The sequence below is a fragment of the Lepus europaeus genome, chromosome 17, assembly GCF_033115175.1.
Source record: "Lepus europaeus isolate LE1 chromosome 17, mLepTim1.pri, whole genome shotgun sequence".
NCBI classification, from domain to species: Eukaryota; Metazoa; Chordata; class Mammalia; order Lagomorpha; family Leporidae; genus Lepus; species Lepus europaeus.
In genome coordinates this window covers 27,490,506-27,506,722 of record NC_084843.1, presented here as the reverse complement: position 1 = coordinate 27,506,722, position 16,217 = coordinate 27,490,506, and the positions used below count along the sequence as shown (strand labels likewise).

The 16,217-nt window shown below is 45.0% G+C and overlaps 1 protein-coding gene across 4 annotated transcripts in view; it reads right to left on the bottom strand.

Moving 5' to 3' along the window:
• Positions 1 to 16,217, bottom strand: part of ARMH3 (armadillo like helical domain containing 3) — a 215,393-nt gene that overhangs the window by 27,196 nt on the left and 171,980 nt on the right. For all 4 annotated transcript variants that reach the window (XM_062214560.1, XM_062214559.1, XM_062214561.1 and 1 more), the window contains one exon: positions 13,656 to 13,734. In XM_062214560.1, coding sequence (XP_062070544.1) covers positions 13,656 to 13,734 — 79 coding nt within the window. The remainder of the gene's footprint in view (positions 1 to 13,655; positions 13,735 to 16,217) is intronic.

The following is a 16,217-nucleotide window of genomic DNA, read 5'->3' as shown; positions in this document are numbered from 1 at the left end:
CCACAACCACTCTAAATATGTCAGCTGAGAGAGGTCTACATTAAATATGTACAAAGAAAGTAGTGCTCTTGATTCCTATACTGTTAAGTCCTCAAGGGCAAATATGATTTTGGCATTTTACTGCCTCTAGTTCGGCACAGAGGAGAAGAAATCTGGGGAATTTAGCCAGAGTGCCCATTCCCTATCTTATGGCATTGAGGGCACTCAGAATCAAGAGAATTCTTAGATCAAATCAGGTCCTTAGAGCTTCCTTTAGAGGCAAAAATTGATTCTTTTTTAGAACACTTTAGCTCAAAGTGGCTGAAAGCAGAATAAAACAGCCAATAGCATAGAAACTAGAACAAACAGCAACCAGAAACAAAACCACAGATCCACTGAGAGAGCACCATTCCTTCCACTGGTTGCTATACTACAGTAACTTTCCAAGCAGGATAATCAGAATCTCTCGCTAGGGCACAATCACCTAACATAACGGTTTGGATGTTCCACAAGGTGGACACAAATCTCTGACACTACAGACAAAGGATTTGCCTTTTAAAAGCTCTCATCTATACTGCCACCCTGTACACGCAGAAGTTTATCTCCCGCTGCCGCCCACCTCTCCCTGTACTGCCCCCCTGCCTCGCCTTTCTATTTTCATTTCCTACACTACAGGACCAAACCCAATTTCAGTACCAATTTGAGCTGGCCAGTTCTCCCAGTCCATCCATGTCTTCGAAGGCTACTACCAAAGGTCTCTTTCTTGCCTGGAGATTTATTGATCTGACAGGCTGGCTCTGCCCTTCGGTATGATGGACCAGATAATGAACCTCACAGTGGGTGATTAGTGAGGGGCCATCAGTCAGTTAAAGGAGCAGTGACAGCGACTTTCTTTAATTTCCCTGGGCAGTCACCCGACCTCCCTGACTTTATTTGACTGGAGCCCTAGACACTCCTTGTGAAGCTTTTCTTTGTACTAATTACAGATCCAACAAACCCAAGGCATTACCCTGCACAAGCAAGGCATCCAATCACACCAAGAAGCAGCCAGTGTAATGAGGGTGGGGGAAACAATACCCTGGTATCACATCAGGCCTTCACCTTTTCCACAGCTGAGAGCAGGTGGGACACTCTGCCCAGCTCCAACCAAGAGGCAGATGTCTCTGCACTCCTCATCTGATGTTTCGCTCCTTGGAAACTTATTACAGTTCCAGGAGAGAGACAGAAAACACTGTCTCTCCTCTTAACTCACTGGCAATTCAACATGGGGTCTCTGTTTCCTCACCAGGCCTCATTTACCTCATTGACAGAATTCTTTAAAAGAAATCCCATTTGTGGCCTAATACACAGCTTCCTTTCCAGCTGGGTGGATCATTTTTAAGACTGTAAGACCCTTCGAGTAAGACGACTGTGGGGGGCCAGTGCTGTGGCATAGCAGAGTAAGCTGCGCCTGCACCACTGGCATACTCTTTGGGTGCTGGTTCAAGATCCGGCTGCTCCACTTCCGATCCAGCTCCCTGCTAATGTGCCTGGAAAGCAGTGGAAGATGACTCAGGTGCTTGGGCCTCTGTACCTGTGTGGGAGACATCTGGAAGAATCTCCTGGCTCCTGCCTTTGGACTGGCCCAGCTGCAGCTGTCGCAGCCATTTGGGGAGTGAACCAATGGCTGAAGACTTCTTTCTCTCTGCCTCTCCTTCTGTGTCTATCTTTCAAGTGAATAAATAAATCTTAAGAAAAAATTCACTATGAAAAGTCAAACTCCTGTTACAGTAATTGGCAAAAAAAAAAAAAATCCAATTAATACGACTTATAACAGAGAAAAAAGTTTGCACTAGTGATACTTCTAGCCTCTGATATAAGAGGGTGCAGTGGAAACAAAATCTCCAAAAGATCTACTATAAAGAAAGAGGTGCCTAAACAACAAACTGAACAGAGAAGTCTTACCTGAATATTCTCATCTAACCAGGATAAAGGATCCTTCTTAGATTACCATGAAGGCAAGGACTGTCTCCTATAACCCCTTCAAAAGCTAACAACTACGTGCTGTAATTCCCACAAGCTCCAACACTGTTTCTACTAATGAAGTTTCACAGTTGCCCAACTTGAAGAAAACCAGAAATCCATGTGATGGGGCTAGCACTGTGGTATAGTGGGTAAAGCCACTGCCTACAGTGCTAGCATCCCAAATGGGCACTGGTCTGAGTCCCGACTGCTCCACTTCCGATCCAGTTCTCTGTTGTGGCTTGGGAAAGCAGCAGAAGATGGCCCAACTGCTTGTGTCCCTGCACCAGTGTGGGAGACCTGGAAGAAGTTTCAGGTTCCTGGCTTTGGATCAGCCCAGCTCCGGCTGTTGCAGCCATTTGGGGAGTGAACCAGTGAATTGAAGATCTCTCTCTCACTCTCGCTCTCTCTCTCTGCCTCTGCAACTCTGCCTTTCAAATAAAAATAAATAAATCTTTAAAAAAAACAAGAAAGAAATCTATGTGACGGCCCTTTCAAAATTGATACCTAATTGCAGAAAATGCTCACAGTGGCAGAGATGGATAATACACTGAGCTTTCCACAAATTTGCCGTTGGGACATTAATTTTGAGTCTCTGTCTCTTTTAAAGGCTTGTTTATTTATCTATTTGAAAAGCAGAGCATCAGAGAGAAAAGGAGAGAGAGACAGAGATCTTTTGTCTGCTTGTTCACTCTCCAAATGGCCATAATAGCCAGGGCTGGCCTAGCCTGTAACCAGGAACTTCACTGGTTTCACATATGGACAGCAGGGACCCAGGTACTCAGGCCATCTTCCGCTACTTTCCCAGGTGCATTAGCAGGGAGCTGGGACTGGAAGGGTAGCAGCTGGTGCTCTGATGTGGGATGTAGGCATTGCTAGCAGAGGCTTGACCCACTATGCCAGAACACTAGCCTCTCTCTCTTTTCTAAAATGAAGTGAAACTGCTACTTTAAAAACATTTAAGAGGTCAGCTGCTCTGCTTCCAATCCAACTCTCTGGTAATGTGCCTGGGGAAGCAGCAGAAGATGGTCAAAGTGCTTGGGCCTCTGCCACCCATGTGGTGGACCTAGATGGAGTTCCTGAACCAGCAGATGGAAGATCTCTCTCTCTCTCTCTCACTGGGTCTTGCCCTCCCTCTATCTCTGTAACTGATTTTTCAAATAAATCTTAAAAAAGAAACAGAGTCGTCAGCACAATAACTACTAATTATTTCTTTCCTTTTCTCTATTTGTCTCTTTCATATCTAAAACAGTTTCTCCCCTAACCTAGGTCCCTGGTGATCTTGCTTACCTTTGGTCCTAGTAAGACAGCAGTCATCCCAGCTGCACATAATCAATCCGCTTACCCTCCTATGTGGACCTCCTCGAGAGCCCTCCCTACACAACATGCTGTTGATCACTGAGGACAGGAGTTTGTAGAAAACCCTCTGCCTCTGTCTTTCCTGCCTTAGGGACACCACTGAACAAACAGCTCACACCAAACCACTTTCCTGCCAAACAGGTCAAATGAAATGTCAGAACATAAACACAGGCCACAAGGAAGACAGGTCAAATGGCCAGGGCTTGTGTCACATGCTTGCTCAGTAAGAGTCCCCACAGCAACCATCCCTCATGGCTACAGAGGCAGTGCAAGACCACAAGCTGTTGAAGAAAAACACCATGCCAAGTACAGGAAACTCAGTTACGGCTCTCATGGGAGTCTTAAATCTCAACTCTCCAGCACATGCCTCTGCCTATGCTGCCTTGCAGGTGGTTAGCCCATGTTCTGGGATGGGGTTCTCAGAGTGGGCTGTCCACAGGCCTCAACTGTCCTTCTCGAGATCCAGGGTTGCCCTGGGGAGAACTTTTATATGGCTGCTCCCATGGGAAAATGAACCACGATTATCTCCTGAACACAAACCTGTCATAAAACTGTCAAAGGTAGGTCGTGTTATACACATGATTATATAGACCTCCCTGGAATCCAAAATCCTACAGAAAGCAGAAACTGAAATAATAAGTGAGCCTCCTCAAAAATTCCCAATGTAAGAAACTTGGGAATTAGATTACACTGTACTATGGTCCCATGACACATGGGGGCGGGGGTACCTGCAGAACATTTATCTTCACAGAAAATCCGTAATTGTAAATAGAAAAACTTTTAGCAAGCTCCTAAGCCACTTGTTTGAAAGACAGGTTTGCCCACTCTTAGAAATATAAAGTAGAGGGGCTGGTGCTGTGGTGTAGCAGGTACAGCTGCCACCTGCAGTGCTGGCATCCCATATGTGTGCCAGTTCGAGTTCAGGCTGCTCCTCTTCCAATCCAGCTCTCTGCTATGGCCTGGGAGAGCAGTAGAAGATGGCCCAAGTCCTTGGACCCCTGCACTCACGTGGGAGACCTGGAAGAAGCTCCAGACTCCTGGCTTCGGATCAGCACAGCTCCACCCAGTGCTGCCAACTGGAGAGTGAACCAGCGGATGAAAGATCTCTCTCTCTCTCTCTCTCTCTCTCTCTCTCTCTCTCTCTCTGCCCCTCCTTCTCTCTCTGTGTAACTCTTTCAAATAAATAGGTAAATCTTTAAAAAAAAAGAAATATAGGCCGGCGCCGTGGCTTAACAGGCTAATCCTCCGCCTTGCGGCGCTGGCACACCAGGTTCTAGTCCCGGTTGGGGCACCAGATTCTATCCCGGTTGCCCTTCTTCCAGGCCAGCTCTCTGCTATGGCCCGGGAAGGCAGTGGAGGATGGCCCAAGTGCTTGGGCCCTGCACCTGCATGGGAGACCAGGAGGAGCACCTGGCTCCTGGCTTCAGATCAACATGATGTGCTGGCCGCAGCAGCCATTGGAGGGTGAACCAACAGCAAAAAGGAAAATATTTTTCTCTCTCTCACTATCCACTCTGCCTGTCAAAAAAAAAAAAAAAAGAAAAAAGAAAGAAAGAAATATAAAGTAAAATGATGGCTGCTGGGGCAGCGGTGGAGGGAGGGACACAGAGCTATTACACAGTGAAGGTAGAGTTTCAACATGGAAAAATTCTAGAGATTTTGTGGCACAACAATATGCATATTGTGAAATACTCTACTGTTTACCTAAAAATGGCCAAAGCGATACATTCTGATGTGTTTTTTTTAAATTTTTTTATTTAATATTATTTTATTTTTTGACAGGCATAGTTAGACAGTGAGAGAAAAAGACAGAGAGAAAGGTCTTCCTTCCATTGATTCACCCCCCAAATGCCCACCACGGTTGGCACTACGCCGATCCAAAGTCAGGAGCCAGGCGCTTCCTCCTATTCTCCCATGCGGGTGCAGGGCCCAAACACTTGGGCCATCCTCCACTGCCTTCCCGGGCCACAGCAGAGAGCTGGACTGGAAGAGGAGCAACCGGAACAGAATCTGGCACCCCAACCGGGACTAGAACCCGGAGTATCGGCGCCACAGGCGGAGGATTAGCCTAGTGAGCCATGGCGCCGCCCCCCCTTTTTTTTTTTTTTTAATACCATAAGTGTAATAAAAAAGATAGGTTCCCTATTAGGCCTCACCACATGCATAACATTGAGGTTGGTTCACACTAGGCCCTTAATAAATGTTTCTGAACTGAATCAAAGGTAGGACAGTTAGAACAGGGATGAGAGTTAGTGCATTAGGGATTATGGAGGCTGACTCGTGTTTCTAAATCATCAGCCTCTGGGTGTTCTATGACCCAAGCACGTGACTGGCACGAACTCTGGAATCATCCTCCAGAGTTCCTGGAGCAACTTTCTGTCCTTTTCAGGTCCTGGTTTTGAATAGATTTTATAATTTGTGTTTCTTCTTTTATCTGTACTATCCTTCCTCTAGAAAGGCCAAACCTGACTCTTTTCTCCTCCAAACAGCCTTTTCTGACACCACAACCTGCTAAACTACGATAGCCAGATGAAGGCTGAAGAAACCAAGAGTGGGCCAATAATTTAGTTGCTTTCCAGTGGGATATTTCAAAGGCACAAAACTGGTCATGAATGTGACTAAAAGTTAAAAAGAATCAAGTGCTCAAAGATTGTTCTGCTACTGTGTACTCTAGATACCCAGGGCTCTGAAGAACCTTCTGTCTGCTAAGAAGCCCTCTCCCACCTATAAGGATATAACAGCTGATATAAATCAATGTCTCCGGCGCCGTGGCTTAACAGGCTAATCCTCCGCCTTGCGGCGCTGGCACACCGGGTTCTAGTCCCGGTCGGGGCGCCGGATTCTGTCCCGGTTCCCCTCTTCCAGGCCAGCTCTCTGCTGTGGCCAGGGAGTGCAGTGGAGGATGGACCAAGTGCTTGGGCCCTGCACCCCATGGGAGACCAGGAGAAGCACCTGGCTCCTGCCTTCGGATCAGCGCGGTGCGCCGGCCGCAGCACACCGGCCGTGGCGGCCATTGGAGGGTGAACCAACGGCAAAAGGAAGACCTTTCTGTCTCTCTCACCGTCCACTCTGCCTGTCAAAAAATAAATAAATAAATAAATGTCACTACGTTTGTAAACCAAATCAAATAGTGATATCCTAAAAGGAACTCGAGACCCTCAATGAGCATCTTTAAAGGTCCTTTGGCTTTGGAGCAAAGGAAGTAAGAGGTACTATTCAGAGCAGCTAAGCTGGTGATTGTTAAAATGCTGGAGCGGGAGTCAAAGACTCACTGAAAATCTTAGAAAAGATGGACCCTCCTGAAGGAATAGAAAAAGACATATGCATAGCTTTGCAAATAATTTAGGGTGTGCACTAATGTTCTATAACCTATCTATTCTCATAGGTTAAGAAGGATCTATGAGTTAATATTATTCTAGGAAATTTCATGGTACACCTCTTGTGTGTGAACTCATCTCTATGACAATGAAGCCAATGAAAACAAAAAGTCTTCCTCCTAGTTTGGAGAGCCAGAAGAGTGTACAAGTGTCTAGGAGTTTCAGGAAGGCCAGGGTAGGGAGGAGCGCCTCCCCAGACAGCTATTCCAGCTCAGCATACTTCCACGAAGGCAGCCTCGCCCCATCGAGACAGATTGCCCTCAAACATCTGAATCCAAGATTTAGCTGAGCGTCAAGAGTTTCTCTTAAGTACCTTCCACCCACCTTTATTCAGGACTGACAAAATGATTGTTGAGATTTACCTATGAAACTGGGCTGTGTGCCTCAACTATCCTCCTAGCAGAATGTAAAGCAGGATAAAATGGGAGACTAGGATTGGGAAGGCTTACAAAAGTGAGGTGCTCAGTTTGTGATATTTGTGGTCCCCATGAAAGAGGACAGAGCTGGAGGGGATGAACCCAACTGGAAACAGAGAAAGTAGCTCTGGTAAGGAAGAGGATCAAGGTAGTCTCAAGGCTCCTTCAGGCTAACTGCATTCTAAATCTCCCAGTCTGGCTCTTTGGCTTCAATTTTTAAGAATCCTTATTGCCAGATGATCAAGTTTGCTGGGGCCTATTCAAATGGATGTTTAACAACAAGCCATCCTGGGGATGGAAAGAAGCAAAATCTTAGTTGAGGGTGGGCAAGAGGCTTGAAGAACTTTTTTTTAAAAAAAGATTTTATTTATTTATTTATTTGAGAGGCAGAGTTACTGACAGAGGGAGGGAGAGATAGGGAGAAAGGTCTTTCATCTACTGGTCCACTCCCCAAATGCCCTTAATGGCAGAACTGGGCTGATCTGAAGCCAGGAGCTTCTTCCAGGTTTCCTATGTGGGTGCAGGGGGCTAAGAACTTGGGCTATCTTTCACGGCTTTCCCAGGCCATGGTAGAGAGCTGGATTGGAAGAGGAACAGCTGGAACATGAACCGGCACCAGCATGGGATGCCAGTGCCACAGGTGAAGGCTTAGCCTACTATGCCACAGCACCGGCCCCGAACCAATTTTTTTTTTCTTTTTTAAGATTTATTTATTTAATTGAAAGGCAGAGTTACAGAGAGAGAAGGAGAGACAGAGAGAGATGTTCCATCTGTTGGTTCGCTCCCCAGATGGCTTCAACATCCAGGGTTGGGCCAGGATGAAGTCAGAAACCAGGAGCTTCTTTGGTCTCCCACATGGGTTGCAGGGGTTCAAGCACATGGGGGCCTATCATCCACTCCCTTCCCAGATGCATCAGCAGGAGGCTGGTTTGCAAGTAGAGCAGCATGAAACCAAACCAGTACTCTGATATGGGATACCAGTGTCGCGAGTAGCAGCTTAATCCACTGTGCCATAAAGCTGGTCCCTTCTCCCTAATCTTTATTCATAAAGGTACATCAAGTATAAAAGAGGTCAAAATGGCCTTATCTAATGTCATGTATACAAATTAACTCAAAATGGATTAAATATCTAAACATAAGAGATGAAACTAACTTCTTAGAAGAAAACATGGGGTAAAGCTTCATAGACATTGGATTTGTCATTGAATTTTGGATATGACACCAAAAGCAAAGTCCACAAAAGAAAAAAGACAAGTTGGGTTTCATCAAAATTTAAGTTTTGTGCATAAAGGACTCTATTAACAGAGTAAAAGGTAACCCACAAATGAAAGAAAATATTTGTAATGTACATATCTAATGAGGAATTAATATCCAGAATATATAAAAAGTTCATAAAACTCAAACAAATAAACAAACCACTCAATTTAGAACTGGGCAATGGGCTTGAATAGATAATTTGGCAAAGAAGAAATATAAATGGCCAATAAGCAATGAAATGATGCTTAACATATTAGGGAAATGCAAATCAGTATCACACAAGGTATCACTTCATATCCATTAGGATGAGAACAGATGAAAACAAATGTTGGTAAGGAAATGAGGCAACAATGGGAAGTAAAATTGTGTAGCCACTTTTAGAACAATCCAGCAGCTCCTCAAAAAAATTCTTTTTAGCTTTTATTTATTTGAAAGACAGAGAGATAGATAGACAGAGAGACATGGACAAAGAGATCTTTCATCTGCTGGTTTACTCCCTCAAATACCCACAATACCCAGAGCTGGGCTGGGCTGAAGCTAGGATCCTGGAACCTAATCTGGGTCTCCCACATTGGTGGCAGGGGCCCAAGCACATGAGTTATCCCTGTTTCCTCCCAGGGTGCACGTCAGCAGGAAACTGTAACAGAGAATGGAGCCATGGCTCTAACTTAGGCACTCCAATGCAACATGAGGGTGTCTGTCCCAAGCAGCAGCTTAACTATTGCACCAAATGCCCAACCTCCTCAAAATGTTAAACACAGGATTATCATATGAAACAGCAACTCACTTCTGGGTCTACACGCAAAAGAATGGAAAGCAAAGTCTCAAATACTTATCTGTACACCAATGTTCACAGCAGCTTTTTTTTTTTTTTTTTTTTTTTTGACAGGCAGAGTGAGAGAGAGAGAGAGAGAAAGGTCTTCCTTCCATTGGTTCACGCCCCCCCAAATGGCCGCTACGGCCGGCACGCTGCACCGATCCGAAGCCAGGAGCCAGGTGCTTCCTCCTGGTCTCCCACACGGGTGCAGGGCCCAAGCACTTGGGCCCTCCAACTGCCTTCCCGGGCATTTTTTTAAACAGCCAATAGGTGCAAACAACATAAAAGGCCCATCAATGTATGAAAGGATAAACAAAATGTGGTATACCTATACAATGGAATATTAATCCTTATTATTAGACAGACACCCGCATGTTGCATTGGAGTGCCTAAGTTAGAGCCATGGCTCCATTCTCTGTTACAGTTTCCTGCTGACATGCACCCTGGGAGGAAACAGGTGGTAGTTCATTAATATTAATAATCTCATCCTTACGGAAAGACATTTTGACACATGCTACAACACGGGTGAACCCTGAATACCTTACACTAAATGAAATGAGCCAGTCACAAAAGTCTATGAATCCACTAAGGCACCTAGAGAAGCTCAATTCATAGAGATAGAGAGTAGAAGAGCAATTATCAGGGGTTGAGAGCAAGGGAAATGAGGAGCTATTGCTTAATGTGTTCAGAGCCTCAATATGGAATGATGAAAAAGTTCTGGAGAGGGGCCAGCGCTGTTGTATAGTGGGTAAGGCTACTACCTGTGAAACCTATATCCCATAAGGGCAATGATTCCTGTCCTGGCTGCTCTACTTCTGAACCTGCTCCCTGTTAGTGTGCCTGGGAAAGCAGCAGAGGATGGCCCAGGTACTTGGGCCCCTGTACCCATGTGGGAAACCCAGAAGCACCTCTGGGCTCCTGGCTTTGGCCTGGCCCAGCCCTGGCCATTGTGGCCATTTGTGGAGTGAACTAGCAGATGGAGGACCTGTCTCTTCTCCCCTCCATCTTCCCCCGCCCTGTGTAACTCTGCCTTTCAAAAAATAAATAAATCTTAAAAAAAAACAAAAAAAGTTCTGGGCCGGTGCTGTGGTGCACTGGGTTAAAGCCCTGGCCCACAGGGCCAGCATCCATATGGGTGCTGTTCGAGTCCCAGCTACTCCACTTCTGATCCAGCTCCCTGGATGCACCTAAGAAAGCAGTGGAGGATGGTCCAAGTGCTTGGGCCCTGCACCCATGTGGAAGACCCAGAAGCAGCTCCTGTTCCTGACTTCAGACTGGCTCGGCTCTGGTCATTGAGGCCATTTGGGAAGTAAACCAGCAGATGGAAGACTCCTCTCTCTCTGTCCCTACCTCTTTCTCTAACTTTTTCAAATAAATAAAATAAATCTTTTTTAAAAATTTTTATTTTTATTCATTCGAAAGTCAGAGAGTTACACAGAGAGAAGAGAGGCAGAGAGAGGTCTTCCATCTGTTGGCTCACTCCCCAATTGGCCACAATGGCCAGAGCTGCGCCGATCAGAAGCCAGGAGCCAGGAGCTTCCTCTAGGTCTCTCATGCGGGTGCAGGGGTCCAAGCATTTGGGCCGTCTTGTACTGCTTTCCCAGACCACAACAGAGAGCTGGATTGGAAGAGGAGCAGCCAGGACTAGAACTGACACCCATATGGGATGCCGGCACTTCAGGCCAGGGCATTAACCTGCTGCGCCATAGCGCCAGCCTCATAAAATAAATCTTTTAAAAATAAATAAATAAATAAAAGTTCTAGAGAGATGGATGGTGGTGGTGATGGTTACACAAAAATGTGACTTAATGCCACTGAACTATACACGTAAAAATGATTAAATGGTAAATTTTATATCATGTATATTTTACCACACACACAAGGTGAAAATGAATAAGCTTCACAATTAACCTCAAATACAACACCTGCATATACATTATAAAAATGCAATCAGTTTTTTATGCTGGAAAAATGTATGACCACTCAGTCATGCTGAGGGTTATTAACTGATTAAAAAGCCTTGCCTTCCATGAAGCTAACGAGAATTAATAGAAAAATGCCATTTATTTTCTGGATGTCTCAAAAGAAATTCCAGTGTAAGAAACTGGTCTTTGTTGAGAGAGCAAAATGCATCACCTTGAAATGCCTCAAACAGAAGCAGAAATATATATGTGGGTTGTCAGAATTCAAGAATTTACAAATCTATTGCCAGGAAAAAATGGCAGGCTGGGCAGGCAGATCGAGCAAAAAGCTCTGTCTTCTGACTTACTACGTGCTGTAAATCCCAGTTAACGCCTATCAGTGGTCTTCACATTTTATTTTAGGAGTACTTTAGAATCTGAGGATTAAGTTGCTGCTTTTTTTTTTTTTTTTTTTTTTCCTACTCAGTCTGCTGCTAACAACTGTAGGGCTCTACTACATCCCAAAGCCAGCTCTCTGGAGGCCGTGAATACCCTTAACATTAAGTGACATTAGCATTAGTGTTCATAAGTGAAGGGGGAGAAGTGCTCCAACACATGCAGCAGATTAACAAGGCAGTCAAACACCTCTTATCTGATAGCGCTGAGGATACAACCAAGTGCACTGTAATGCCAGCATTTAGCACCCCTCCAAGTCAGTAAGGGAAGAGAGGCAATGGCTATTTTGAGGGTGGTTTTGAAAAGGGTCCCAGAACAGCATCACCCTCCTCAAACCGCAGAGTGACAAGGATTAAGAGAGAAGTAGTGAGTACACAAAATCTTACGACAGCAACAACTGGGATTATTCACACTGATGCCCACTGCAGCACCACCTCTGGGGTTACAGCAGGGTTCTAACTGTTTACTGACTAGGTTGACAGCTGCTTGAGAGTTGCTACCCCTTCCCTATTTCTACCCCTCTGTGGAAATCGCCTCATCTCTGGCTCATGGACTCTCTGAGAAGCACTTTCATCATTTCATTTAACTTTGAGAGAAGTTGGAGGAGGGTGAGGACACGTGCCTGCTCATCATCCTTGCCCAGATTGCCTCATGCCAGAATGGGTTCCTATTATTGGTCTGTGGCTGCCACTGCCTGAGAAAGATTTCAGCCTGACCTTCCCAAGCTGCTGGGGGCTGAGCACTGCACATGGCTGACAGTGAAAATGTGTCATCTTTTTTTTTTTTTTTTTTTAAAGCTTTTTGACTAAGCAGAGCTCACTGTGGTTGGAAAGTCACCTCTTCTCTCACTGCACAAAACTCAAGATGCTGGGCTCTTCTGAATAAAACTTATATAGTAAAATTGATCTGAACTGGTCCAACAGGAAAAAGGCAGCACCACAAAGCACTCACAGAGAGCACCAGCATCAAAGACTAGGACTCAGGACTGCTCCACAGGCAGAGAGGAAAAAAGGAATGAAAGCCATTTATAAAAGCAGTTTTAAATGTGGGAATGGATTCTCACAGCTGGCCTCACAAAAGAGAACAGATATGTCAAAGGGAACAACTGACAGACTAATAGAGTCCTATCCATCTGGCGGTGGGAAGAGCCACTGGGGGAATACTGAGAAGCTGCGCTGTTAGGGAAATGCTTGCTTGGTAGCCCACTGGGTGGACTGAATAGCTGTTAGGGAAGGGGAACACACGGTCATACCATAGCTGGCTGGCCCTGCCAGAAAGCTCAGGGAAGGGTCACCATGATGCACTGGCCAAAAAAGGGACAGCAGAGAACATGTGGTCTCCTGATTGGTTTAGAGTCCATATCCCGGCCCCTTCAAGTGCAAAACAGCATGAGAAGGAAGGAAACCATGGGAATAGGATGCTTTATTTTATGCTCTTAAAAATGGCACTTGAGTCTCAGCTTGAAACCTCAAGTTCAACCCCACGCCATGCTAAAGGCCCATCTGTACTTTTATGTAATGCAGCGCTGAGTGCAGGCGCTCTGGGAGAAAGGAAAATCAGGCCAGTCTCGAGGAAAACAAACACGAGGCTATCTGCATCTCCAGCTCAGTCCATACCACACAAAAACCTGCTCGGGCAGAACTGCTCAAGGCAAAGGGAGCTCAGTCACTAAGGAAAATGTGTCGCCATGAGGGCTCATGCTTTAAGGAGCCAAGCAGGTTCACATTAAGCTGAACTCAGGGTTTTTATAACTGGCATCTTCACCCATTTCAGAACCCTCCGTTTTTATTTCCAAAAATCAAAGTGACTCTCTGACTAATGTTTAAAAAAGAAACATCTTACCAATCATTTTACACAATTCACCGAAGTTTCACCTAGGCATCTTCTAATCTATACAAGCAGGCAAACCCTTCAGATGGCACAAATGTGGACAGCATTGCTCTCTATTTCAAGGACGCATGCTAACTCTCAGCAGCCTGGTTCTTGCCACCCCCGCTTAAAGCTCAGGCACAAGCTCTCCCTGCCATCAGAGAAGAAGCAACTGCTTGATCCTTGGCATCACTTGGTCACTCTGGAGAGAGTGGAAGCTTACCTGCTCCTCTGACAGTTGGGATATGTGATTCACAGCAGCGTATGACTCAATTTTGGGGTTAAAGTGGTTGATGATGGCTCTGAAACAAAGAATTAACATTAATATAGTATCAGTTGGAAGAAGATGATAAATCAGTTGAAAGTAAAGATCGAGTACCCTCTAGGTTAGAGTAGAGGAGCATGGGGTGATTGTCGGAGGGGAAATGTCCTCTTATTGAACACAAAAGGGTCATGAATTGACAACTATGAAATGAGAGGGGCTTAAGAATTCGTTACAGAAGATAGTCAACCACCTCCGCTCTGCACATGAACTAAGGAGGAAATACCACAACCAAGGCAAATAAATAAATGAATGAATAATTTAAAAATCCCGAGTCCTTCAGACAAGAAACAGGCCACAGGAACAAGTATTTGGCCTAGTGATTAGGACACCCACATCCCATATTAGTGTCTGGGTTGGATGTCCAGCTCCTGAGGCAGCAGGTGATGGCTCAAGCAATTGAGTCCCTGACACAAACATGAGACCTTGATTGAATTTTTAGGCCCCACCTTTGGCTTGGCCTAGATTTGGCTGTCACGGGCGTTTGGAGAGTGAATGGGAGCTCTCACTCTCTTTCTGTCTCTGCCTCTTATCTCTCTAATAAAAAAATAAAATAGGACGATGTGTGTGTGGAGGGGTGGCTGTCCACTAGGGGGCCCTAGTGTTCCAATCAGAAAGAAAAGTCTCTGACTTGGAAGAACAGGGCACTCAGGAAAGCTGGGCCAACATGTGGACTAAACAGTCTGAAGCACCTCAGCCTCACCAAGCCTAGAAGCAATCATCCTATTTAGTAGCAGTTTTATGATGAAATTTCATTTCCAGACTTTCATACCAAAATCTGTGTCCTATTCAAACACTCTCACTCACTCCCATCCAAGGTCACTGTATCTTATCAACTCTACTCTTAAAAAAATCTCTAACATTTGGTCTAGTGGTTAAGACAATCAGCATCCCATATTAGAGTACCTGGGTTCAAGTCCTTCCTCTGCTCCTGATTCCAGCTCCCTGCTAATGAGCTTGGGAGGCAGCAGGTAATGGCTTAAGTACTTGGGTCCAGCCACCCACCTGGGAGACCCAGATTGAGTTCCTGGCTCCTAGTTATGGTCCTGCCCAGCCCTGGCTGTTATAGGCACTTGGAAAATGAACCAGAGGATGAGATCTCTCTCTCTCCCAAATAAATACATATATAAATAAAATCTTTAAAAATAAGAAAAAACTTATAAAAAAAAATCTCTGAAATCTGAAATAAACAAATTCCCCTGAAATCAGCATCTTGTTACAGGTCTTTGTCATTTCCTGCCTAGTACAGCAGAAAGAGTACAGGCCCTAGATAAGGGCTCATGTAAATCCATACCAATACAAATCAATGATTCAATAAATGGGAAAAAGAGAAAGTTTTCTTTTCTTTTATTTTTTTTTTTTAAAGATTTATTTATTTATTTGCAAGTCAGAATTACATAGAGAGAGGAGAGACAGAGAGACAGGTCTTCTAACCACTGGTTCACTCCCCAACAGGCTGTAACGGTTGGAGCCATGCCAATCTGGTGTTAGGAGCCAGGAAATTTTTCTGGGTTTCCATGTGTACAGGGACCCAAGGACTTGGGCCATCTTCCACTGCTTTCCCAGGCCATAGCAGAGAGCTGGATTGGAAGTAGAGCAGCCAGGACTTGAATTGGCACCCATACAGGATGCTGGCATTGCAGGAGGCAACAGCTTTACCCGCTATACCACAGTGCCAGCCCCAAAAAGTTTTTCTGATAAAACAACTTCAAACATGTGTGGGGAAAAGGGGTTTAATTCCTGCCCTTATTGAAAGTGGGCTAGATTTAGTGACTTATTTAGAGTAAAAAAAGGAAAAAAACAGTAACTACAGTAAAAAAAACCTGGCATACTCTATCACACCCAAGTAATTAAGATTAGTATCACCAGTACTGTCATGTGGATACCATGTAATTCCTAGAATAATCTGATGAGAAGGGCACTTCACCTCTGTTGTATTCTTCCAAAAACCTATAACCCTAGTCTAATCATAAGAAAACTATTGGATGGGGACAGGCATTGTGTTGCAGTGTTGCAATTGGTTAACCTGCAGCTTGGGATGCCAGCATCCCCATATCTGAGTGCCTGGAATCAAGCCCTATCTCAGCTTCTGATCCAGCTTCTTCCTAATGCTCCTGGGAGGCAGCAGATAATGGTTCAAGTACTTGGGTTCTTGACACCCACATGGGAGACCCAGATGGAATTCTTGGCTCCTGGCTTCAATCTGAACCATGCTTGGCTATCGCAGGCATTTGGAGAGTGAACCAGGGGATAAAAGATCTTTCTCCTTTCTCTGTCATTCTGCCTTTCAAATAAATAAATTAAAAAAGAAAAATATCAGATCACCTGAGGCTACGAACATCCTACAGCATACCTAGACAAGATTCCTTAAGACTGTAAAGGGCATGAAAAACAAGACAAGATCACGACAGATCAGAGGATGCTGGGGAGACATGACAATTAAATACAGTATGGTACTCTGTA